The 27,306-nt window shown below is 42.4% G+C and overlaps 1 protein-coding gene across 1 annotated transcript in view; it reads left to right on the top strand.

Moving 5' to 3' along the window:
- Positions 1-27,306, top strand: part of TRABD2B (TraB domain containing 2B) — a 274,824-nt gene that overhangs the window by 234,289 nt on the left and 13,229 nt on the right. Inside the window, exon 6 of the mRNA XM_050307303.1 lies at positions 15,538-15,807. Within this exon, the coding sequence (XP_050163260.1) occupies positions 15,538-15,807 (270 nt within the window). The remainder of the gene's footprint in view (positions 1-15,537; positions 15,808-27,306) is intronic.

Below are 27,306 nucleotides of genomic sequence, written 5' to 3'. Positions count from 1 at the left end.
AAGCAAACCCATTATTTAGGGGGTTCTCTGACAGAATAATTTACAGTAAGAGGTGTATAGGGATGAAATGGGGTTCATCTGCATGCACTGGCAAATTTATTGCCTCATCTAATGTTGGAGAATATGACTACTCAATGCTTAAAGTATTTAGTTATGAAAATATGCACATTGCAGTTTTATGTTCCCATGTGCCTTTAAAATATCCTTAAAATTGTCTTTGTGTCTACCTTACTGCCACAGAGTCAGTCAAACTAACTCTGAGGGGGGGAAAGCTGAAGAAAGTCTCTAAAATGTGGTAGAAAAGCAAAGTCAATTTACAAGTTCTCAGCCATAGAAACTTAATTATCCTTTAAGCAATGCATTACTTAGGGACAGTGTATCTCTGTGTTCTTCAGGCTACATTTAAATGCTGGACACCTTCTGAAAGAATGGAATTTAGCAACTTGCTACAAAAAAAATATCTGGGAAAGAAGGAGATAATTCATGGTGTTGGAGTAAGAATATGGAACAGAACTTCTCAGGAATTTTGTGCTTGACTAGTTCACCCAGTGGGACATTCACTTTTCTCTATAATCAGATTTCATCCTTGGCAAAAATTCTTGTTTCGTGTGAAAAAATTGTTTCATATTCCATATAATTCTGTTCCTTGGGAACTTGCATGCAGGGCCACTGGGGAACCTGGGCTTGCTCCTTTTTGCTCAAGGGCAGCCTCCTCGCAGAGCTGTCCTCCAGCCAGTGCTAAGGTTTCTAAGTTTTTTGCTGCTCTGCAGCCTATCAGTTTTAGGAGATCTGTATCTCATACTCCATAAACTATCTAATAGTAAACTTACAGAGCCTTGGAGACTTCAGAAGTTCAGCGCTCGTTCTTAGTTTATTTCCTAGCCAAATTTTGGAGTTCTTGTTTCCACAGGAGAAGCTGATTTTTTTTCACCCTCCTGCTTCCAGCCAACTCTAATGCAGATTTTTTCACCTAAGGTCGCTAGTATGAGATGAAAATTTTTGGTTTGTAGTTACTAGAGATAAAGCTGATCCAAACTGCACTGAAGTGAACAACTTCCATTGTTGGCTTCCATCAGTGCCAGTAGCTTTTAGAGGTCATTGTTATTATGAGATAGTTGTTGATTCTCTCCTGTCTTTGGTGGTGAGGAACCAAGAGAGAATTGGTAGAAAACTAGGAGTATGTTCACACAGTTGTGCAGATGCTTGCTATAGTCAGTGTAAAAAGACTGGCTTTTCCAGAGTAATGCTCATGGGTGTCTTACACAACTGGCCCAACTTGCTTGCAAGAGGTGTCTGGCTGCTTTTAGATGACTAATCATTCTGTGAAACAAATTCCCCTCCTATCCGAAGGACTTGGGCCCCATATTCAAGTTGGACAGTGTCACTAGACTCACTTAAGCCTTTGGAAAAACCGCACCGTCCCCTCTCCAGCGTTATATTGAAACAGCGAGGTTGTGTGACTTTGTTTGTGTGTTCAGCCTGCACTTGTCCTGTGGATTGATGGCCTCCCTCCCAAGTGATATCAATCTGGGCTGAAGTGGAGCTGCACTTTGTAACAGCTCAAGGGGCACAAAGGTATCAAGTGGCATTGTGTGGTTTGAAAGATGTCGTTTATCTAAGGAAGTTTGTGGTCTGTTTGCTGTCACTCTGTCTTTGCTGAGCAAACTTCCCTTACCTTCACTATCACACTGTCAGGCAAAGAGACCTCACACGTTAGGACTGATAGCTTTTCCACTCCCAGAGCTGACTTCTTTTCCTTCAGCAAGTGGGCTGAAGTTGCAGGCTGTGTTGACAATCAATAGAGCTGTTTGATTCAGCATGAGTGTAATTGCTAGTAATTTTGCTTGCGGGGAGCTCTTTACAAAGCATAAGTTCTTAAAAAGGGAAGACGATTTCTGTCAATGAAGAAGGCAATGACTTTTCTCATCATCACTTTCACTTAAAATTCCTTCAATAATAGTATCTCAGAAAAAAAACAGTCAGGGATACAGTTTTCTACATAGGATTTCACTGAGTAGTACATTTCATCTTTCAGGAGCGATCAGATGTGCACAGGGACATTCTCTGAAGCCTAAATGGGGTTAGAAACCCTCCAAAACAGCATTGTGTGAATGGTGGCATGGCCAAATGACTCCCTGTGGGTGGATCTTGTTGTGGGATGCTGTGAAGTTTACTGAAACCTTTCTGAACTGCCCCCACAAGTAGAAGGTCACTCTAACGCACATCTGACATGTGATCTTGTGTCACTTCTTGTCTACTTGGGTGCAAAATAGTCTCATTTTTAACAACTCACGGTGTCTCAGCCAAGCCAGGTGACTTCGTGCTGGCCACAACCCAGCTTTGGGTCTGAAATGACTGTGGGGTTGTCCCTGGAGGAGAACATGGTGAAGGGTCAGACTGAGATGCATGTGCATCAGCTGCTCCTCCTAGTTAAGTGCTAGTATTAGGAGCAGGAATGCCAAAAGCAGTTAAGTTCTTATAACAGGAATAGTAAATTAAGGATGGTGAATTTATGAAGCACTTGTCACAGTAAATAACTTAGAATGCCAGAGTGCATTTTCGTGTCATGATCATTGAATCATTTTTATGAGAAGTCGAAGTAAATTCATGTGTAATCTGTAAAATTTGTAGAGAGATTAATTCATCCAGGAAATCATGTGTTGGGAATACTGTACCCAGCTCCAGATCAGATATACTTCAGAGAAGCGTTAAGGTTTTAAAATCCTTCCACAAACCAAACTGATCTCCAGAATCTTTTTGAGTTTCGCCCTTCTCTGGACCTCATGCTCCATGCAAGTGAAGATCATGCCAATATGTTTCCCATTTCCTGGGGATTAAAATGCTGTGTTTGATGACTCAGGACTTTCCAAGAAAGCAGCTCAGTCACTCACTGTCTGAAGTGGCCTCAGGTGCCTCAGAGGACATGTTTGCTCTTACACAGTGATTCATGATTTCAGACCAGAGGATCAACTCTCTTTCTTTTTTTTTTTTTTTCTTCCCACAAAGTTAATTAATAAAACAAATTTCTATTAGTGGGTGTTGAAAGACTTTGGCTTTCCACCTACACTCTCAAATGCTCTGCATTCCAGGAAGAATGAAAAATGGACCTGTGAACAGAAACAGGAGGGAGGAAAAATGGATCAAATGCTGTAGATGGATGTAGACACAGTGGCTGTCAAGTGATTTGATGGAAGAACTTCCTGAATGAAGACAGTTTCTTGCAATTGTGGTTGCTAAAAACGCACTACTACACTAATCCAGTTTTGTAATTCCTACATGCAAATTTAGAGAGAAATTTTGGGGCCAGATACAAGGAGTGTCTGGCAGAAACTGAATTATCTGTTTGTGCCTCCCTGTTGACCTCTTGCACAGGCGGGCAGCCACGTGGAACACAGCTGTTCTGCTTGTGAAAACTGGATCCTTTGCCACTCTAGTTCTGTCAGGAGAAGCACCTGGAAGACTCACCCAGTTGTGGCCACTGCAGACCTGGCTATGCCCATTTGTCTACCTCATCTGTAGCCCCACCACAGAACAAGATTTTTCATCAGTATCAAAAATTAAGCCTAAATTTACACCCAGCATGGTCATAACTTTTGTTGACTTCAGGGGCGTCAGACCAGCTCACCACTCTGTAGTGCCACTGTCTGCTGATGGCAGCTTGCAGAGGAAGAGACCTTATTTGGTGCTTTTATTTGTGAGAAAGAGCACTCTGAAGCCTTTTTCCATTGGCTTCCAGTCAAGTCAGGGATTCTAAGATTTTCCTGCTAACCTGTAGCATCCCAGCAGCAAAGTCATAGACAGGCTCCAAGTGCTGTGGTACCCAGTGCCCTAGATTTGCATCTCCTCTCATGTGAGCCCGGCTTCACATTTCCGAATCTCTCCAGCAAAAATAAAGGCAGTCACAGAAATACCTCTGTCAGGACAGCACATCCCTGTTTATGTTTGAATGGCTGATATGAATCTGGAGTCCCCAGTGATCAAAGTGCAAGTTCAGAGATGAGCCCCATATTGTGTTTTAAGTGAGCGCAGCACTTTGAAACAAGGATGAAGCAGGAGTAAATCAGGATGAAGGATGTGGGGCATTAACTACTTTACATGAAATCCCTGCTGGAAAGACGTGGCCAGTGTTCCAAAGTTTTCCTTGGAGAGTGCTTGGAAGTTGCATACCAGCCTATTTGTGGAAAGCTAAACAGTTTCCTATTGTCCTTGATGTGAAACGCTTCCCAGATAAACACTTTCCCCCTCCATTGAAGAAAAATGATACAGCCTGTCCAGAGCTCTAACACAGGGGACTACACTGGGCTGCTGCTCAGCCTTGCCAGAGTTGCTGGTTTCTGTTGGCACTGAGCTTTGCTGAGGGCTCCAGTTCACGTACGTGCCAGCACCATTAAGGAAAAGCTCCGTTATTGAGTGAGACTGGGATAATCTTCAAGGCTTTAAGAATGTTGTGTGCCCACGTCCTTGGGTTCATTATACCCCCGGAATGTAAATCCCAATCCACAGTGGATAAACAAGGTTCACATGGATCTCGAATACTTCTGTGGTATTGTCTCTTCCTGAAGGGGAAAGAAAACATTGGTAGCTGAAATAAACTCACTGGGGTTATTTAGCCTGGAGGAAAGGAGGCTCAGGGGGGACCTTATCGCTCTCTGCAGCCACCTGAAAGGGGGTTTTAGTGAGTTGGGGGTTGGTCTCTTATCCCAAATAACAAGCAGTAGGAGAAAAGGAAATGGCCTCAAGTTGTGCCAGGGAGGTTCAGATCAGATTTTAGGAAAAATTTCTTCACAGAAGGGGTTGCCGTGCATTGGAACAGGCTACCAAGGGAAGTGGTGGAGTCACCATCCCTAAAGGGATTTAAAGGGTGTGTAGATGTGGCACTTTGGGACATGGTTTAGTGGTGAATGTGGCTGTGCTGGGTTAACAGTTGGACTTGATGATCTTAAAGGTCTTTTCCAGCTTAAATAATTCTGTGATTCTACAAAGAGAGCAGTAAATCTCTGCTGCTGTAGTGGGTTTAGGTTGTAACATTGCCTGCATTTGTGGCATTTTAAGTCATTTTAAGGAATTATTCCTAACACCCACAGAGTCAAGGCATCATATTCCAGCACAGGGAAGATCCAGAAGTCCCTCCATGAACTTGGGAGAGAAAAAGCTGATTTTTGAAATCAGCAGTTTAAGAACCAAGGCTATCTAACATCAGATTAATACTGGTGGTGTTTTGGTCCAGGTCAGTGGGTGGCTCTTCCTCTGCTTCTCTTGTCCTGGCAGGTGCAGATCTGAAGGACCTTGTTGTGTCCTCACCTCTGACTGCAGTTTGGGCACACACATGGTTTTGCTGGGTGCCTCTATCCATTCTTCATGCTGCCTCCCAGGCTGAAGGCCTCTTCCCAGGAGCAGTGTGTCATTCCACTTGCTGACCTACAGTCCGTGGATGCCATAGGTGCATAGATTCACTCTTTGCCACCATCTTGTCAAAGCAAACCTTACTTTGGAATGAATTTGTGACAAAGGAATGATCTTTCCTCCCCAGAGGCATGGGATTTCTTGCTAATGTTAAAGGAGAATTTTGCACTTGTATCAAGCTTGTATGTAGATTCGGTTTTAGGTTGCAAATGAAACTGGGAATTGGAAGTTCCACTGACATTTAGCAGGCACTGAGGTTTTAAATCCCTGAGGCAATTTTTAGAAATGTTCCCCTCAAGGAGAAAGGCCATGGACTTGAAAGAAAGCAGAGTTAAGAAGGGGTTTGTTTGTTTTACAAATGCAGCCATGAATTTAGGGCCATTCCTGTGTATATTGATTTTATTTTCTTCTTTCACTATCGGGGTGCACTGTCCCACTTCCCTCCTTCTTTGCCTTTCCTGCCTTTCCCATAACCTAGTTTGGTCACTCTTAAAGTGTTCCAGCTTTGTGTAGTGATAAGAAGCAAACGTGACTGCTAGAACCCGTGCCAGATGCCAGGCATACTTTTGATGAGTCTTTGACATCTGTTAGCCTTGTGATAGTACATGTTTTTCTGTAGCTAGGCAGTGCTACGAGTTCTCAGTCAACTGTGATACCCTCTCAAAAGACTGGCACTCAGATAAAGCATTTCAAGGCAAAAAACCCCAAATAGATAAACACATGCAACACATGCACATACAGCGGAGGGAGGAAGCTTCCTAACTGGGCTCTGGGGAGCACAAGTAGAACAAGTGGATTTCATTTTCCTGGTGTTTTACTTTGTGCTGTGTAGGGTTCTCTGCATGGGAAGAAAGCTGGCCTTAATTGCTGGTTTTGTCTGTGTTTCTGTGTGTGTACAAACAGTTTATGTATCAGTTGGGTCTGCTCAAGCTTGGAACGAACCATTTGTCATTCGTGCTCACAAAGCACCCCAGTGGAAGTTTAAACCACTGCCCATCCCCAGTCTAATTTTCCTTGACAAATTTCCTTGACAAAGTAAGTCTGCTGAGGTTACACAGAGGGTACCTGAGGATCTTGGTATCTCCCTGGTCAAGGAAACCATTTGGCCTAATTGTTCTGCTGGGCCAGCAGAAAGCCCTTGGCAGAGGTGCATGGACATTCCCGCCTTTTCCTCCACTAGAAGATGACTGCCACCAGAATTGCTCCAAAGACCCATCACTCTCTGCCCTCTTCTCTCAGCGGAGGCTGTTAGAAGGGGACCTAAGTACCCCACAGCTCCTGGTGACCAGTGCTATCCAGTTAGATGCAGCAGGAGGGAAGCTCTGCCTTCTTACAGACCCTCCTCCACCTGCATTTTCAGCTGTGCTGGTGACTCCTTGGAGCAGATGAGCCCCCAGAGCTCCTGTGCAATGAGGTCTGTAGATGAGTTCAGGGGAGGAGGCTGCAGGGCTGTCACCTTTGTACTGTTGAGTGCTGTGTCATTGTATCCTCAGGACACTCTGCCTGTATCTGTCAGTCATCATGTCATACCCTTGGGCTGTCAGCTTGCTGAGATCGAGCTCTCTAATGAATCCATAATTTCACTCTAGGCTTCTTAAATGTACCAATGAAAATAATCATAGACATTGCAATGAAGGAGAGATATTTTCTAGGAGTCAGTGCAAGTTTTCCTGTGTTAAGGGGAGAAGACCAGGAACCTGTTCTTTGTAACTAGTCAGTGAGATTTGACTGAGTTCATTAAAAACATCAGTTCTTCCTGTGGCCTCAGATGCCTCCTGGATATTCAAGCTGTAGTTCAAGGTCAAATCTCCTAAATTTCAATTAGCAACCAAAAAAAGAGAATATCAAACTTTCTTTTCTTCCTTTAGGTTTCAGCAGCAATGTTCATGCTTTGTTAATGAAGTATTTTAGTGAAGGTTGAATTTGTCAGATATAAATAACCATTTGATATAAGACATTTCATCAGCATGAGTTCATACAGAGAGGGAACCTGGGTGAAAAAAGGCTAATACATAGAGAGACCTTATGTGAAGTCTGGTAGCATTAGAGTAGACATAACAGCATTAGACATTAAAGCAAGTGGAGTTTGGAGGGAGGACTCTTCTGCCTTCATCACATTTTGAGGGCTCTGTCCATTACCAGCCAGTAAAAATGCCCACAGACAGGCTGAAGTGTTGCCTGAATAGGGTTTCTGACAACTGTTTTGTTCTTTCTTGGAAACACTCAGGCCCTGTGATAAAGACAATGCCAATGGGCTATAACAGTATTTTGGAGAAAGGCAGAGTGGCTCTGTGTTCCCTTTTATAGCTCAGCAGCATCAATGGCTGGGCAGATCAGGTGTTCTACGGTGTTGGCTACAGAGAGGAATACTGGATTCAGTATCACAGAGATGTGGGATCTCTTGCAGACGTGGTCTGCTCACGGCTCTTTGGTTCCACACTTCTTCCTGCTGCTCAGTTCAAGTGGTCCATGTCTCTCTCCTTCCAGTGATAGCAGCTACTTATGAGCCTTCATTATCTGCCCTCTTGCAATTGTAAGAGCCTTGGCTGAACAAGGTACTTCAGGAAGGCAAGTTGCTGTGCTTGTACAGATTTGTGACCTGCCCAGTATCTCATGACTACCGGGACTCAACTTCCAGAGGATCAGACAGAAGTGCAGGAAGCAGCACCAGGCAAATGCTGAATAATCTGCCCTTGGTTTAAGTCTGAAGTCAGTGAAAATGTTGTAGTCCTTCAAGCGAGGCATTTTGTGCCTTGCTCAGTTGATGTCTCTGTGGAGAGTTTTTATTTTTAAGATGTAATGGAAAATATGCACTCCTGTAGATGTATCTTCTCTCTGGAGGATCCAGCAGAGAAGGGAAACTCATTTCCCAGTGGAAACAATCTGGAAGCAGAACTCAGTTTGGATTGCAAATGAGCAAGATACAGACCACAGTTGTGTATTAGCTGTAATTCTACTGAGGGATCAAATCAAGCAGCCAGTTTGGGGTTTTATTGTCAGTCAGCTTCTGAATCTTGAAAACTGTCTGGATGACAGCTACTGGAATGAAACAAATTCATCCTCGCTTTCTTTTCTGTGCTTAAACCAAAGTCAGGAATGGTTTGGGAATAAGAAAATGAGATGAGAATAGTTTTGCAATTGAGTTAGCAAACCTGCCTTTATGCATGGCTGTGCAGCTGTGTCCCAGAGAGGAGCAGACAACCATAGGCCATAGGCATCAGGAGTTCCATGGATTAAAAATGGAAGTAGGACACAGACAAGTTTTAGTGAGTATGTCTACTTTGGTTGTGGCAGCTAGAGAAGAAAAGAAGGATTTGTTCAGTCCTTGACTTGTTCTCCAGTCCCTGGGGTCTGAGATTGTAACTGCTGAGATGAGATGGTGGCATTTGTTCTGAGACACTGCCCAAACCACTGTAAATATGCTGTAGAATCACAGCTGGCCCACAACTGAAGCCCAAACCAAAACTTTGGAAATGTCACAGTTAGACCCGAAGAAACTTCGTGTTGCAGATTGGGCCAGAATGGGTAAGAATTTTATGCTTTTCAGAACCTGTTGAATGATGGAAGATAATTCCATCCAATTTTTTAGGAAAAATCTGCTGTGTGTAATTAATATGGCATCATCTCAAAGAAACATAGAAAGATCAGAGTGTTTAGAAAGAGAAAAGAGATTACATTACCCAGTAATAAGTCCATCATTGTTCTTTATTGAAGCAATATAGTGTGTTTATTAAAAAGTAATTAAAAGGAAAGAGCAATATATTTACTCATGTTAATAATGGTTTTCAAGCAATAACAGACCAAAAAAAGTGTGGAATAAAGCCTGAAAATATTCCAGTTCCATAAAAAATGCAAGCCTAAAATGTTATTTTGTCATGTAATACCATCACTGCAGATTCATCCTTGGCAAATTTGGACAAAAGTCAGGATTTCCAATCCAGAGGTAAAGCCAAACTACCCAGGCAGAAATAACTTAGGACTGAATTGGTGTGGTGATAATAAGACAGTGGAGATTTAGGGAACAGAGCCTGAGATGAGGCTTTGTGGTCCACAAGGTTCTTATTTGCTATTAATGTGGGAAATGGAAGCAAGACTGGGGGGTCGACCCATCCTTCCTCTGGGGGCACAGCCCATCCTCTGGAGTGTGCAGATTACAGAGTTTTCATGACAGATGCATAAACAAAGGATTATTCAGTTCAAGAACTGAATCAAACACTTGAGAAGGGGAAATAAGTTCAGAGCAATTTGAAATGGAACATTTTGAGGATATTTTTGAAAGCAGGAATTGGGTTTTGTTGGGTTTTGTCATTTTTATGTATTAGTTGGGTTTTTCTTTATAATTGAGATCAATTTCTGAACAAAAAAGGGCGCTTTGTAGCATTTAAGCCTTTGAAAGCAGAAGACTAAAAAGAAAAATTAAAAGCTTTGTTCAGAAAATGCTGAAATGAAACATTTTCAGTTTTCTGAAATAAAAGAATTCACATGAAAATGTGGAAATGACACGTTACAAATGTTTCAGCTGCCCCCCTCGAGCTGCAGAACACTTGTATTTCTTCTGCTGTGCCCTAGCCCAGCTCCACTTTTAATGAAATGGAATAAATAACAAAAGTTTTGTTTGTTTCTCTTATTTTAAAGTTTCTCAAACTGGGAAGGAAAACATGACCATCCATGGGAATATCTTCACAAGCTTTTCACTTCATTTACACGCAGATTTGAGGGTTTGCACAAATACATGTGTATACTGAGGACTAAATTCACTTTCAGACTAAGGCTACAGTTCTTGAGCTACAGTGATTTTTCCCAGAGAAATAGTCTGACATGGATTCTGAGTACAGAGATACCATCCAAGTTTGGGGTGGACTGTAATCTAATTTAACTACTTAACCTAATTTAGCTGCTCATGAGATGTAGTTGACTATGGTGCAAAAAAATGAAAAAACAACTTTGTTTCCAAATGCTGGAAAGCCAACTACATCCTAAATATAATAACCTCATCATAATTAGGCTGATTTGGCAAGTGAATAATCAGGGATTTTGCAGGTATTCTCTTTTGCTGTCTCTCGAGCCCAAATTCGCCCTCAGTTATTTACAGCACTTAACCTGAAGCAGCTCAGACAGTTCTCCGATCTCTTCTTTGGAGTTACTCTCTTTTGCAGGAGAATATATACATGCTTTCATCTTGAAGGAGATTATCTCTTTGGTGGCATGCACTGGTGTCACCTGGTTATGTGAGAGCCCGTGGTCTCAATCCCTACTTCCCATCACTAGTAAGAGGCCTTACAAACCGTGCTGGGCTGGGTTAGGATTTCTGCCTGCTTTTCTGTTTTCTTTTGTTTGCTGCTCTCCCAAGAGCTTTGAAAATCCGAGTTTCATCCTGGCGTGGAAGAGACCAAAAAAAAAAAAAGTAAAACTCCTCATGGGACAGGACATTCTGGTGCCCATCTTGTGGGTGTGCATGACTCTCTGAGAGATGTGTAAGGAAAGAAAAGCCAGAAGCAGATGTCTCTGTGGCCTGTGGTGAGGGGAGCAGGGATGCGTGCGAGGGGCTGACGAATTCCTGCCCTGACAAAGACACCCCAACTGGAATTTATGAGAATCCATCCATAATAAAACGCTTTTAACTTACTGTCTGGCTGTCATCCGGGCGCATCCCAGGAACGGTGGCATAAGGATGAAGCTGCCACATCACGCATTCCTCGCTATCACCGCAGCTTCTCTCTGGATGAAACAGAATCTCCCCTCGTCTGACAGTTCTGAGAACTGGAGCAAGAAAACCTCAGCGACGTTGCTGTGCTTGGAAGCCCCTGCAAAGCATGGCAGTCTCCTGAGCAAAACTTTTCCATCGCTCCCGCTACGAAGTCAGGATGCAAATAACAAATTGGCAGGCTTGGATTTTAGAAGATTCTGCACATATCTGAGGGAACAGAAATGTTACCGCAAGATCACTGTAAAAAAAATAGATGGATGGTTTAGTTGTGTGGAAGATGTGTGTCATCAGCAAAGGAATGTCTTCTCAGGAGCTAAAGCAAGGGCAAGTCCTTGGCCCTGTGGAAGCCCAGGGGAAGCTTGATGGGACTCACACTTGCCCTTCCTGATGCTTCCCTGAAACAATTGTCCATGAATCAGTGGTTGGGAAAATCCCTGTTGGTGGGGGCAAGGTGGGGTGCAAGGTGCAGTGTGAACCCCACAGACCCTCTGTTGGTGGGAAAGGTGGGCTGTTCATAAGGGCTGTTCAGAGCAGGAAGGAAATGTGGTGCTCTGATTTGCCCTGCAGAGGGGTTTTGAAGCCCAGAGGTGGTCACAGCCCTCTTGAGCTGAGGAATCTGATGTGAGGAGTAGGAATGTGCTTGCCTGGGCAGGGAGAAAGGCACAGCTTGGGGGCTTGGGGTTGGAGTTGAATGAAAGTGAACACTTTTAAGCCTGATAATTATGAAGATATTGCAGGACTTCATGATGTTAATGTAATTTTTCTGACCAGATCAGCCCTAGCAAATCTCAACAATGAGTCAATTTTCAACTCTCAGTGCCAGCACAGAGCAACACTGGAGACCACAAGGCAAAAACAGAAATGCTGAGACAGCCTAATGGAGCATCCAGCTCAGCCCAAACAACTTGCATGTTTTGTTTTGTTCTTTTAATTCTTGAAAAGAATTAGAAAAGGATGGCAAATTTCACCAGAAGTGAAAGAAAACCACAGAGGTCTTTGTCTGTGGATAAAGTGTTTTCAAGAGCTAGCAAGAACAAATGTTTTCCTGTTTTCACTGTTTTCTGTACCTTAGGACCAAGCCACGTAGGATATTTGCTGAGACTCCAAAGGCTTCTTATTTGGACTTTGTTGTTTTAGAGAACTTGTTTTGCAGAACTGCACATCCCAGGGAAGGAAATTAAGGTCAGAGATGAGAAAAACCCACCTAAGGGCCTGAAATAATTTTAGTTTCTCCAAGACCACCCTGTGTGGGAATGATACATTTAAAAATGGGTGGAACCTCTAAGCCTGGAATTGTATCAAGTTATTCATGAAAAATCTCAGAGATCTTTGTGTGGACCAAGATATTTGGGTGGTACTTTCTCACTCTTTCTTCAGAAAAGGCACTGTGGCCTCACAAACTGAAAACTAGCCTTGCTTTTTTTTTCTCTGGCTTTAAAAATAGCTGTGTATCTTGAAAAGCTGTCTCAGCAATAGTGAAGGAATGGAAAAAAAAAGTCCATTATATCCCCATGGTTTCATACAGTGCAGCTGTGCTAACAGAGTGCATGGAGACCAAGACCAGGGGAAAGGCACGAAATAGTCCATGAAACGAGCAGTTGAACCTAACAGTAAAGCTTCACTTAATGGGGAGATTGATTGTTCAGGTATCCTTTGCAGATGGCAGGGTTTTGTCTTTATTTTTTAGGAAAAAATCCAGAATATTGATAGATTCAAGCCCTTTGTATTAATAACATTTTGCTGAAATCGATGGGAAAGTTATCTTCTTTTGGGAAATCTGTCTTACTTTAAAATAAAATCTTTAAATGTTCTTACAGTGCATTTTGGATCAAATATCCATATTTTGTTTTGATTTTACTTCTGGTTGAATGTCTGTAGGATGGCAATCGGATTTTGAAACAACCAGGTTAATAATTAGATAATTGCATTTTATAATATTTTTGTTTACATTTATGTAACACAATCGTTATTTTTATATCATAATATAATGTAATTATTGTAACTATTTATGAGATCAGTTTAAAGAGCACTTTCATTTTGTTTTGAAAGGAGCAAGCATGCATCACCCTACAGCCTTCAACAGTCCCTCTTAGGTCTTGGTGCAGTTATTACCAGTACAGGAATAATGGAACAAACATCCACCAAATGAAATATGCAGTTGCCACAGTGGAGCTATTCCCCCTGAGTCAACTCTGAAGTGCAAGTGGTTAGTTTATAACCCTCTTTAGGTTACAACATTTTAATGTTCCTTCAGTGTTTATTTATTCTCTTCCCAAAGAATGTTCTGAAATATCGAGTTTACAACCTGTGGCTCATGGGATGGTAGTGGAAACAATTAAGCTAGAAACTTTCAAAGCCACCACTGGGATTTTGATGCCCAACTCATTAATTTTAATAAGAAGGGAGCTGCCAGTCTCTTAAGTGGTTTCTAAAATCTCAACCCATAAAAACACCTCTCTACTGGTTCCAGTTTACTGGGAGCTCAGAGCAAGGTAAACAAGTGTAACAAAATAGTAGGTGTTAAGAGGTGGAAAGTAGGTGTTCAGATGTCTCTAAGACCACTCAAGGAATCAAACAGCAGCCTCAGCCTTGAGCTGGCAGATGTAAGGGCTGCTCCTACCTTCAGCATCTCGGGAAATTTGGGGCACAGTTTTGGTGGCAAAGGAGAAGAAAGTCAGTGGGAACAGAAATCTTGGCAACAGAGAGCACCAAGAGCTCTCAAAGAAAATTGATGAAAACTCCAACTCAACATGAAACATGGATGAAAGTCTAAATGGGGAAAAAAAGTTCAGAGCCAGTAGGATATAAAATAGAGCATAGTCTGAATGCTTGGGAAAAGAGGAAAAAAAAAAACAAACGGATTTTCTTATGTCTTTTATTAATGAAATCAACCATGGAGAATTTCAGAATTAGTTTAAACAAGTGTCCTTTTCTGTATCTGTTTTGTGATGATCTCTGAAGAACCACATGAATGTTGGCTGCAAGTGGCAAAGTTACTGTAGTTTTTGCCAGGGAGTCTCATAGTAGCAATGGTTATCAGTAGTTATTGGAAGGACCTTTAGATGAAACACAATGCACTGGAAGCAGAGATGACCATCTTGACTGGTATTGTAACAGACTTCAAAAAAATCAGAAAGAAAAAAAAAGCTTCCATTAGTAGTAGATGTGACTTTTTTGGAAGAGAACAAAATGTTCCATAAATGAAACATGTGGTTTCACTTGCGGCACATTTTGTACATTGTCACCAATGAAGTTTAGGATTTTTTATTACTTTTTCATTAAAATGTCTTACTGGTTTCACTCAGGAGGCAAAATTTTTCACGTGGCTTTAATTGTTTCTGTCATAAAAGTCATAGCATCCATGTAATAGAAATAGTTTTGCAGACCACAGCTTCATATTGCCTGTTAATTCTCTCCTATTTTCTGTACCTATAACTCACTGGCCCATCCCAGGGACAGGAAAAGTTCCTCTCTTGCAATTAAGACCGAATATGAACTTCTACTGAAGTTGGGGGGGTGGGGAAATAACTTTGTGTCAGTCCTGGTTTATTAGATTTTTGTTTCAGATATCTTAGCTCACAGTAAGTTCACATGGCTGCATACCAAAGGAGTTTGTATTGACTTTTTTCTAAAATCAGTGGAACACTAGAAGATGAAAACAAAAGGTCTTTTTCTGCATCATTCCAGTCATATACAAGACGTGGTAGTATTTCAAACAGAAGTGAGGACCTCTGGCAGTTATTGTTTCAAGGAGTCTTTGGACAGGTCATTTACCCCCTTTTTTCTACATTACCTGCTGGAGTTCAGGTCTCACGTATCCCATCCCAGCAGCCCAGCATCCATGCTTCTGTCATCAGGCTGGGCTTCCTTGTCACCAATCCTGACTCGGATGAGCAAGCATAATTCTTCTCGTAGTCAAAACAATGACTTGTTTTCCACAGATGATATCCAAAGTTGGACAGAAAAAAGAAAGACGGGAGAAATAATGAGATAACTAGTGCTATCTCATGAAATTAAGATCAGCTTCTCTTAATGTATCTGTTTTCTTCAGAGAGAGTAATTTTGCCAGACATAATTGAGAGTCATTTGCCTGCTTCGAGTTTTGTCGTTTGACCTTCAGCCCAGCAGGGGAGGAGACACTGACCCTTACCACTGACTCTAAAGCCTCTAAAAGTAATTGAAGTGCCAGAAAACAGCAATAGTATATCCACTGCCTTTTCTCCTTTATTCACTTTAGTGTTTACTTCAAAGCTTCCTAGGAAATGCGACTGCTGTCTTTAGTTGCAGACCCAGAGCAAAAGCCTTCCTCCCTGTGCACCTTCTCAGCCATTAGGAGCACACACCAAACAGTGTAGTCCTCTGCTTTCACTCTTTTTTGGCTTGATTCCTCCCTTATTCATCAAATATTTAAATGTTGTGTTTTGCAGTTCAAGGACGACAAAGACAAGCCCAGCCTTGGAAGGCTCCTCAGTGACAGCCCTGCCTGCTGTCCCTCTGTCTGAGCAGGTCCCACTGACCTCTCCTTCCCTGAAGCCCCTGCACATGGATGAAGAAGACAGCCTGTCTCCTCACCTCTTGTTGCCAGACAGCATCAGCCAGCTGGAAGAGTTTGGCAGGCAGAAGAAATGGCACAAGAAGCAGCACAAACACCATCGCCAGAGGCAGTTCAATGACCTCTGGGTTCGGATAGAAGACAGGTGAGTCATAACTGTTTTGGTCCCTGTCCTCTTCCTGATGGCTCCTAAGTAGTGGCTCTTTACAGATCCCAGCTCTTGTTGATTAGACCATAAGGAGGGTTGGAGAAAGGCTAAACAGGAGAGACAGGGAGTGAGATGATTTTTTTGGAGCCTAACGAAGAACTAGGAGGAAAACTCATAGGCACGTTTGATCTAAAAGTAAAGAGAAAAAAGCTAAGGCTTGGAATATTTAAAATATACTGAAATAAAGACTTGTCAGAGTAAAAACAGGGAAAAAACCCCAATAGAATATATTCTGTGTTTGCCCTTTTTCTTCCAATAATTATTTTCCAATCTTCAGTGTCAGTTTTCAACCCAAAGGCTCACTCATTTTCCAACCATGCCGAATATTCCCGGGAGTTTTTAAGATTCTGAGATATCTGCCTTTCAACCTTCTTAACTGTATTCTGAGGCTGAAATGTTTTAACATCCCAGACTGCATTGAAAACAGCAAACTGAGGCAAAATGAAGTACTTAACTAAGGCCTCTATGTGGACAGAGAATGGAGGTAGGCACATTTCCATGGCTATTCTGCTCTTTGAGGTTAAAAACTCCTATTCTGTGTTTGAATAAGAGCCTTCATGTTTGACCAGGGCTTCTCAAAGTGTGCTTTAAGGATTCCTGAGCAATTAATTCTCCCACCTCTAAAACTGGAAAAGCTCTTAGTGCCTTTATCCAGGCCAAGTCATGGGCAGATAAACAGCCACAATATTTATAGATCTTCTAACAAGTAAAAGGAATTAAGTAATCTTTTGGGAACTGGCTGCTCACCTACACATGTAATGATTGTCTTTGGGCATTACTTATTCCCACGTTCATAGCACCTTAATTTCTTGCAAGTCTCTCAGAGGTTTCCCCCTTTGCTAAGGAAAAAGCTTCACATACTTATGTTTTCAGATTTTTGTAAAATTATTTTTATTCATTCCTTTTAATGGAATAGTTGCCTCATTTTTTGTAGTTTATTGTATTCTCAGGGTGAATGATGTAAGGGCTGTTATTAAGGTGGTGCATATTAATCTTAGTGTAATAAGGCTGTTTCTGAGGTCAGTGCCAGCCTTGTAAGAGGGATTCATGTGTTTTCTTTTCAAAGTGTGTTGAGTGGTTGGATCCTCTCCACAGAGGATGTTTAAGCATGAACTAAGAGGCATTTGGAGCAATGTAGTGGATTACCTCAAAGACAAGGGACTTTTCTATCCTTCTTCTGCCCAGGAGCTGCTGACTTGTGGTGTCTCGTGGTGTCCCAGCATTTCATAAAGGTGTCTGGTCCAGATCACCATATGTGTCATAAAAGTGAGATGTTTAAATAGATCTGGTGGGAGCCTGGCAGTTAGGCACAATCCTCCTGCCCCCATATCTATCTATCCAGAAAGGATATTGGATATTGGGTGGGATATGGCAGTGGAAATGTGCAGTTGGGGCCTAAAGTGGTGCTTGTGCACTCTTGTGCCTTTTGCTGGTTTTATTAAAAACTGTTCCTAGGAAAATTATTTAAAAGGTATTTCTGAAGGTTAGAGTTAAATTACGTGTTCTGGGCTCCTGTGAGATTTCATCTGAATCAAACCTTTTATCCCTCTACTTCGATTTCATAAGGACGGAGATTGGGATAAGGAAATATAAGTTTCCGCTCCCACCACGCTGGTGAGGAACCAAACACTGTGTGTCGCCTGCCTTGCTGAAAGATCCCAGGGAGATATTAGTGGGAGATCACAGCCCTAGAAATGAGGAAAGGCTGGGAGAAGGGAAGCCTGCCTTAGTGCTTTCAGATGGTTTTAGCGCTTCTAAAGTTCTGGAGTAACTTCTGGTGTTTTCCTGGAAACAAAACAAAAAAATACAAACTGTTCAGCTAAATCAGAGACTCACAACCAGCTCTGGTTTCCCCATAAATTGGACGGGGTCTCAACTTTCATAAACCAGCTGCTGCATATTGTGCTTTTGGCAGTTGGGTTTCATCAGCATTAATTGCAAACTGGACCCTGCACAAAGCAATAAACAGTGAGCTCTCTCTAACTGGTTCCTTTCTGATCGGCAAGAAAAGGGCAGAAATGTGTGTCTGTCACCAGACTTTGTACTGTGGCCATTCTTGGGAGGAAACAGGCAGGATGGCTGATAATACAGGCATTGGAGTGTTACCTGTGCAGGAGAGAAACGTGGACTTCTACTGCGTTGCCACAGTAATGTCTGAACAGTGAGACTTAGTGTTCATTTTTGGGGGATAATCAGTGCACTAGGAAGTTCTCACCCTAGCCTGTCCCATAGATCCATTGTGCATTTACATATACTTCAGTTGGAGTTCCCTGTGTTCTGTAGGGACTGAGGTCTCTGTGTATGGTATTACCTTGAGCTATGACCTCATATTTCCAAATGGTTCTTCTTCCAGGTTGAGTTTCCTAACCCACCAGTTGTCACCTGAAACTTGCCTTGGTCACCTTTGAGACAAGGTTGGGGGATTTAGGTCTTTGTTAGGGCTTTGGGGTGAAAGCTGCATAAAGCTCATTGTTTCCATGCGAGGTCTCCAGAATTCAGCTGTTTGAGCTGCTTTTCAACCTGAAAAGTCAAAGAGAAATATACAGGTGGAGGACAAATCCAGGCGAATTTAAACCAGGTTATTGATTCTTGTATGAACCTCATTGAACTGTGAAATGACTGTGGTTCATACAGCCCTTTTCCAAAGCTTTATTGACCATGGATTAGAGGACTTTATGAGCCATGAATTGCAGGGCTTTTATGGACTATGCATTTCTAGGAGATCTCATAGGCTTCCATGGAAATCTTAGGGTGTTTTTTTAAGCTACCAACAGAGAAACAAAGGAAATGAACACAGGAGAACAATCTTAAAGGAACATCAAAGGTCTGACTCCAACCTATAAAAGCCAGGAAATCCATAATTAATGGTTCCACAAAGACTTCGGCTCTCACAGTCGTTTGGGTCTGATCCGAGGTTATAGCTACAATCTGAAATGGCCTCATGAAAAATGAGTCATCATTTAATGTCACACATCATTATTAGTATTTATTTTCAGTTATACCTTGGAGATTGTCCTTTTCTTTTTGTTCTGTCTTAACAGCTGAGGCATTTGAGTTGGCACCACTGAGTGGACAGTGTTTAGATTTGTGTGCTGGAGGGTTAGTACCGCTGCGAAGGATGAGAAAGCTTCTGCTCTGTCTTTTATCCCTGTCTTTGACAGAGCTAAGATTTGCTGATCTCCTGGGTAATCAGCTACACTGAAGGCTATTAAAAAATAAAAAATGCTGATGAAATGTGTGGTTTCCTCTCCCTTCTGCCTCCTTCCCCCAAAATCTAAACAAACTGAAAAAGTCCTGCCTCACTGCAGTTTCTGGTTGAAATTGTTTGTCAAGAATCAAAATTAAATGGAGATCTGCAAGTAGCAAGATTTTTTTTTTTTCTTTAACTACTTGATTTTGCAGAAATGTGCAGATCTGAAGTCTGTCCTTGGGAGCAATTTGAACTTAGACAAAACTCAAACCCTAGTTAGCTCCCATAGCCAAAAGCCGGCTGGGGCAGCAGGGAGGGGAGGCAAAACCCTTGGGCTGCAAGGCTGCAGTTTGGCATACAGACTGTGTTATTGTTCCTGTTGACACTTTGTTAGCTAAGCTTCCCCATGTAATATAAATAATTAATTGCAGATCATTTGCTGGCTTCTCATGACAAGATGCTCAGTTAGTGGAAAGAGTAGAGAAATGTCTGTAACATTTCAGAGTGGTCAGTGAAGAACAGATCAGGATCACACCTTTGTAAAAAGTAAACAGTTTGAGGCTACAAACAAAACCAGCCCAAGACAACAGAGAACCTCTCCCACGCTGTCAGGGAGTGTTACAGCTCCTGAGCACTAAGGCAAGGCTCCTGGGAAAAGGGAGGGAGGGGGGAGTTAGTAACTGGGAGGGTGTTTCAGGAGGGTGAGTTTTGGAATGAGCAATAGCAGCTAGGGAATGAGAAGGAAAGAAGTACAGTGATGGGAAGAAAGAATTAGAGGGAATGGAATGGGCAAAGTCATTCCCACTGCCAAGGAAGAGGTCTGGGTGAAGATGGTGTTTGGATAGAGAGTAAGGACACACGTGCTTCACTTGCATAGGAAAGAAATTAAAGGAAAATAATTGTTCTAAGAAGAGAAAAAGACATTCTTGTTGCAGATGTAAGCTCAGCCCTGCAAAATTTGCCATTAGTGGGAAATTGAATTAATTCCCCCTATAACTCGAAATGGCAGTTCTCTGATAGCCCAGTGCAGACTATTCAACCCCAGATGAATGTAATAACATTACAAATATCAATTTATTTTGGAAGAAACAGTTTTGTAGGGGGAAAAAATGTATACCAGTGATGGATGAAGGGAGACAATGTGTAATAAACTACACTGAGTGTGCCTGTATAGAGTGAACCTTATCAGTTTGGATGGAATTTAAGCACTTAGCCTGTTATCCTTTCTTTCAAGACAATGCAGTGATGGAAAACAGAACTCTGTCAACTCAGACAAACTTTTAATTCCACTTAACTGCATCTGAAAGGTAAATTTCAGTAAATTAATCCAAATTGCTTCCTTTTCACAACACATGGTGCTGAAATACAGTACTTAACTTCATTAAAGAAAAGACTGCTTTTATTTAAAGGAGACCTAGACACCTTTGAAGTCTAACAGGTAAATTGTGGTCAGATGACTTCCCTCCATATGGTAGCTTTGAGCTTGAAATTTCCATCACTGGGGCCTTGTTTGTTTAAATTCCCCCTCCGCCTCCCTGGTAAGGATTGTGCTCGGGAGTACCTGCCTGCTGATGGTCATGGGGAGGGGGATCACTCCCTCCTCCAGCCTGTCTCCATGCAGCCAAGTAAGCAGTGCCACCACTTGCATCTGTTTGCCCTGTGTTCAACCAAGGATGAGGATGCAGCTTCAGGACCTCTCTGACTGGTAGTGAGCCTGTCTTACTGAGGGACTGCTCAAGCAGCCAGGAACAGCAGGAGCATAGGTGTGTTGGGAGTCCCACCAGCCCTGCCTTGTCACACCTCGATGCTTGTCTGGGGCTCAACTGTGTTTTGTGGCCCCTTGGATTTCCTCCAGCACTTCTTTCTACCATTTCCTTCACCATTCTCCTGGAAGGATTTCTTTCCTTCTCAGGAAGCTTTCATGGTCACAGTTTCTACCAGTGACTGCCCCCAGGCTCCAGGGCATGGCATACCAATATCTACAGTCATCAGAAAAAGCTCATGGTTTGACAGCTTGGGTCCAAGACCCTTCTGTCACACTGTGTAGTCTCAAAACACCTCCTAGACAAAAGCTCCCTCCTGATTCTTTGGTGCAAGCAGAACCTTTATATCTTGAACTGGCCTAAATTCTGCTCTTACTTTGCCCAGTTTTTATACACTCTGATGGATATACACTATCCAGAGAAGACATTTTGAACAGCTTAGCAGTGCATCAGTTGGTCCTTCTCTCAAACATGCAGTCTTGCTTCTGTGAAGACATCCTCAGCTCCTCCTGAGCAGAGAGCAAAGCATGGGGAATTCTGCATTTTTCCCATCTTAGTTTCTTACTGTTTCCATTTGACACTCCTTTAAGATGAGCAGATGGCTCAATGCCTCCTTTAAACAAGCACTGGTGCTGGCAGTTCTTTCCATGCCCTTTGCACAGCCCCAGGTACACAAGCCCTCCAGTGAAAGTAAAATATATAACTTTATAACTCAGTGCAGTATACCTAAGAGGTAACATATGATACAGTGATGACATATCCTCCCTCCCTAGATGGTTTTTATTGAGGCTTCTTGGATTATCAGGTTGGTCAGAGTGCACAGGACGTATTAATTAAAGCTGCAAAACCTGGGCTCAGCACACCATCGTTGTTCAGCATCGCAGTAACGATGGGAAGTCCTGACATTCCTGTCCAAACCTGTAGCATCTCCATGCTAATAGACCTTCCCTGTCAGCTGGCTGTGACTGATAACTTCTTGCCCCTTGTAAAGTCAAGGAGTTAATTTGTTATTCTCCAGATGGAGCTGAAAAGATGTTCAGCCTCACTTTCACCTGCTAAACACACACGAAAAGACCCACATGTTTTACTTTGTTCTGATGTTCTCTATAATGTGCTGCCACTGTGTGATAAAACAAGTGCAGATAAAGAAAAAACATGCAAAAGCCTTGCATATTTACTTTCACTGTTGCTTAAGTGTCTCACCACCAGTATGAACTATTCACACAAAGCAGTAGGAAAATCCTGTTTTAATGAAAGCTATAAATACCTGAAAGTAAAATCATTAGAGATAAAGCACGCAGAAGTCTTTTGGAAATAGAGACGTAATCTGTATATAAATTTCAGTTTTGTTTCATGAAAATAAATTCTTTATTGGTAATGCATTAGGTATTTTTTAGTGAAATTTAAATCCACTGTGAATATTAAATCCATATTTCTGAAGGCGAGCAAGTAACAAAATTGGAGCACACAAAAGCTAGGATTTTTGAACAGTGAGGTATTTTTCAGCATTGGATATCCAAGAGCATTTTCTGCTCCTTGCTCTTCAATACTGATTAAGATTGAAAATACAGTGCAAGATGTTTTATGGAGCCTATTAAGAGCTTTCTCTTTCTTTCTTGTTTTCTATTTCTCATTTGGGATGTGTTGAGTAAAGATAGTCTATACTATCTATTTATATCTGTCACAGCTTGATATATTTATGACTTGGGCTGGACTACCACTGCTAGATTTGTTAAGCTGCCTAAGATCTGTCTGATGCAGCACAAACAAAATGTTTGCTTAGGATTCAGTTTCAAGAAGCAGCAGCTGCTGAGTTTTGATAATCTCTTCCTCTGTGATGCACATCCCCACTTATTCTGCTGTTTTGAGCCAGCACTATCTTGTTTCCTCATTCACTGCCAGGACTCCTCTTGATTTTGGACAACCTGTTAACTTTTCAGTTCCATCATTCTCCATTTTCTGCTTAAATTTTCTCTTTCTCCAGTACTCTTCCTACTTGTCTTTTTAAACTCTGTCTGCACTTGCTTGTATGGGCCCTGGAGCAAGGAGTAAGAAACCTCCAGCAACTCCATCTGCTGCACACAGTTCCACCTCTCTGAGCTCACTTTGCAGGAGGCTGTGATCATACAAACACTGCACTTTGCTTTGCAGTCAGTCCCTACCGGTGAAAGTGTGGGGTTTTGGAGCCTGCAGCCTTCAGCAGATCCTCTCTGAGAGGGGGATGTGTCTCACTTGTGTCTAGCATGTCCTTGTCACCTGGCATTAACGCAGACTGCAGTGAGGAGGAGGCAGAGTTAGGCATCCTAGGCATTTTTTTAATCAGGAGGTACATCTCCTCCATGTTATTCCATCATCTTTGCTCTTCCTGCCATTTTCACACAGATATATGTGCGTCCAAGAACACTGCAGAGTGGACAAGACAGTATTAAATGCATTTATTCTTTGCTGAATTCATGAACACAGTAAAGGAGTCCAAGCTCTTTCTGCTGATGCTTTTCCTTCTCTTGACAACTTGGCAGCCTTGTGGGCATCTGTGATGGTGGCCAGTGCCAAGGGCTCTCTTGGAGTGAGCCATGGTCTAGACACCTGCAGTGATAAGTCATTAGAAAAGCCATTATTTATGCTTATGCTTTGGATCAATTTTTTATTTCTCAAACATCAGAAGTGCACTTAGTGGCAGAAGTGCACTAAGGTGGAGAAAAGGTGACTGTGCTGATAAACGTAGAAGCACATTTATTTTACCTATGGCTTGTTTTAATGTTAGTGTTAAGCTGCCATGGTCAAAAAGGTTAGATTCTGTTTAAAGTCTTGAGTTTCCCATCCACAACTACTCAGTCATAAAAATGAGGCTTCAGGACTAGACTTAGAGTACAAAGTGTCTCTTGTGGACCAAGGCAAAAAAGAAGGGTGCTTATTCCGCTGATTAACGCTAAGTGAGTTTGACTGTCCTCTGTGTTAATGTAAGGCTTTTTCTCCAGCTATTTTTAGTCTGTTCCAGAGTGTGTCCCACTGTGGTTTGGTATGCAAGAGCTTTGCTGTGAGGTTTGCAAACACTTGTATTTCTGTGTTGTGAGAATAGAGCATTGTGTGTTATTGGAGCGTGTGTTCTTTTGGCGGTGGAAAGGAAGGGCAGACCACGCCTGTGATCCATCCACGTTTGTTGCTGCCTGTGAATAACCATGTACAGCAAACGGGCTCTGGAAGAGAGCTTGTTAGCAGATGTCCTCATGGCCCTTCCAATTTATAAATATGAGCCTTGACATTTATATTTTCCACGTCCAGGGCTTTCACTAGCCAGATGTTCTGAAGATTGGCTTCTTGGAGTCCTTAGCAATGACTCCTCACGGCATATTGTCTATTGCAAACAAAAGATATAAAGCCATGAATCTGGCTCTTATCAAACAGATAAGATGGGAAAATGCACTGAGTACCCTCAGGTAATTCCTCTAAACCTGAACTGCACTATAACACAGCTCTACAAAACTCTTTATGTTCACTCGGCTGAAAAATAAATTGTCTGGTTTAACAGGCAGAGAAAATTCAACGCCCAGTAGCACATTTACCCTGCAGTTTGGGGTGGGTGAGGAGTGTGGTTTGTGTTACCTCACAAGGCTGACTGCAGTTGCAGGCACTGTAAAACGTGCTGAGTGGGCTCATGCCCAGAGTGGATTGGATTCCTCAAACAATGGATGGGTGGTAAAGCACCTGGGCTCCCTGAATGGCAAATCTGCATGCATGGGATTTTCCTTTAGCCATTGTTTTTTCCCTATGGAGCAGGTGGTGGCCAGCTCCACATTCAGACTCCTCAGCTGACAAAGTGGGACTGTTTCCATCTTCAGAGCAAATGGAATTGCTCCCTAGCCTGGTAGAGCCAGCACTGACCCTGCAGGGAGGTTGGACCTGGGATTTAGAGACACCGGGGTCAGGAGCAAAGACTTTTCCCTACTGCTGAGGTGATGGAAGCAGGAGAGACCCAGCTGTGCTGCTCCTTGCAGTGCACCCATCAGAGAGAAACTTTCGTAGAGTCCTCTCAAAAGCTGGGTTTGGGTTGAAAATGGGACCTCTGAAAGGGCTTTGCTCACTGTGTTAATGGGTGCCTCTCTGCCCCAGGGATATGCAGATGTGTTGAAGAGATCACTTACCATCTAAAAGCCAGAACAAACCTCCTAAAACACTGCAGCCCTAGGTTGGAATTAGTATGTATTTGAATGACCTACACATCTAGCAGTATCTAAAGCCCCGAAAATTGCAAATCTGCTGTTCCTCTTAGCAGAGTTACGTAAAATCCATAAAATGTACAAAATTTTGTCACCCAGTGAGTTACCATAAAGAAAAAGAAATGTCTTTAAAATTTTGTGGAAACACAAACGCACAACACTGTCAGTGCTAGCCCAGAGGAAAAATGTAAGATATATGGGATTTATTTCTGGTTCTGCTATTCCCCTTCTGACTAGTGAGTTTCATGCCCTGGAAAATGAAGTGAGGAAAAGTGTGACAGGGAGCAAGGCAACATTACTGGTTTGGTGGGCAGTTGGTTTATGGGAGGGGCTTTAACCACAGTTATACCCTGGTAGCAGGCTTATCTAAGAAGACAGATTCATTGTAGAGTGAAACAGGAGGAAACTGGATTCCCTTACACTCCCAGCAGCACGAGGTACACTGCAGGCTGGAAACCCAGCAGGATCCCCGAGGGCAGCTGTGGTCTAAGTCCAGTTACTCACTGGGATGAAGGAAAAGTAGGGTTTATTTAAATTCATATGGTTTTAATGCTGTAAAAGCCGGGTTCCTGCAATTATGAAAATGCCAGGGCAAATTCGGATTTCGCTCAGATCTCCTCTTTGCAATCCCTGAATAACTTAACTGAACAAAGTAAGCTTTATACCTGGGGCCTGAGCCTCAGATGAGGGAGCCAAGCTTAGTGCCTGTGAGCTGCTGGGCGTCAGGGTTGCCTCACACAGCAGTACCGTGGAGAGGCGTGGTGTGGACCACGCTCTCAAAAGCTTGGTTCGGCAGAGACGTTTCTGGGTCTGAGTTGTGACACCTGGCAGGGAAAGGTTTTGCAGCCTTCCAGCCCTGCAGGCCAGCAAGCAGCTTCTTATGAGCCAGTGATGGCATCTCCAGGCTTTCAGAGGGTTTGGAAGTGCTTGAGGAGAAGGAGTTTGTGCTGTGGCTGGGTATCACTGTATTTGCTTTGCCAGCAGCAGGAGGAACCCAAACTTTGTGGGCAGTGCAGCAGTTTAATGTCCATGGCATTTTTGCCTGGTAGATGTGCTCTTTTGAACCTTTTTTCTTTATTTTGTGAGTGAGTCTGTTGGCAAGAAAAAGAAGGCAGTGCTTTTGTTCACTGGTAAAAACTTGAATTCAATACTGCTTCAGATAACAGGTTCAAAGATCTGATCCAACCTTAATTATTCTTACTAAGAGAGACACTGGAAAAATACAAGCAGTGAGTAGGAAAAGTGAGGCCAGTGAATTAGAGAGAAAAATGTGATACAGATTAAGCAGAGGGAAAAATTGTTCCATGGAGATGGAAAAAGAACAGGAAGAAGGAAAAAGAAAATTAAAATCAAATGGGAAAATGCAGTATATTGGACATCCATTTAAACCAGTTTATATTTCGGTTGTCCACTCTGTTCCTTAATACATTGCACAGGCATCTTCTTAGCTGATATAATTCTGTCTTATAAAACAGTCTCAGAGAAAATACTTAATTTGACAGGATATTTTAGGTATTTCCCCACTATCACCTATTCTAAATTATTTTAAAATCTGGAGGGGAAAGTCGATATCTTTTACAGTGTTTAACAAAAAAGTGACTAGGGTCAAATATGTACATCTCTATGAATGTATTTGTTCCCCAAGCACATCTAAACATGCATGGTTAATTCTGTGCATCTGCAAAAAATATTTGAGCCACAGGGCCCACACAATGCCAAACAAACACTGGAGTGTACATAGGAGAGGGCAGAGCGAGTCACTCTGCTTCTAATTAATTGAAAGGTTGAGCCCAAGATGTAAAATATGGATTAAGATTTTGACCACCCCAAGAATATAAATTCTTTTGCATATGGGGCTGTACTGGTGAGAGCAGGCAGTTTGCAAAATACAGACAAAAAATAGATATTATCCTCATGTGTAGGGTTTGGTTCAAAACCACCTGATTGCAGCGCCATCAAATTAACTCTTTATGTGTTGTGTATCAGCAGGTTGCCCAAAAATCTTCACAGATTGCACCACTGGCAAGAGTTCCACAATACTAAGCACATCTGTGTTTGCACCCTTGATGTTCTTGCTTACTTTGGCTGTAATAACTGCAATCATTATCTGTCCAAGGACCACTGAAACAAGTACATGGTTATTTGATTCGTGATGATGAGAGCCTTAATTGTGCATACCAATCAGGTACACAGCCAGATGTGTGCAGTGGGTGGGGGTGAGTTTGGGGATGGATTTGAGCCCACATCACTATTTAGACTATCATGA

This window comes from Myiozetetes cayanensis, unplaced genomic scaffold, assembly GCF_022539395.1.
Source record: "Myiozetetes cayanensis isolate MyiCay16 unplaced genomic scaffold, myiCay2020 scf12, whole genome shotgun sequence".
NCBI lineage: Eukaryota > Metazoa > Chordata > Aves > Passeriformes > Tyrannidae > Myiozetetes > Myiozetetes cayanensis.
This window is presented reverse-complemented; position numbering and strand designations above follow the sequence as displayed.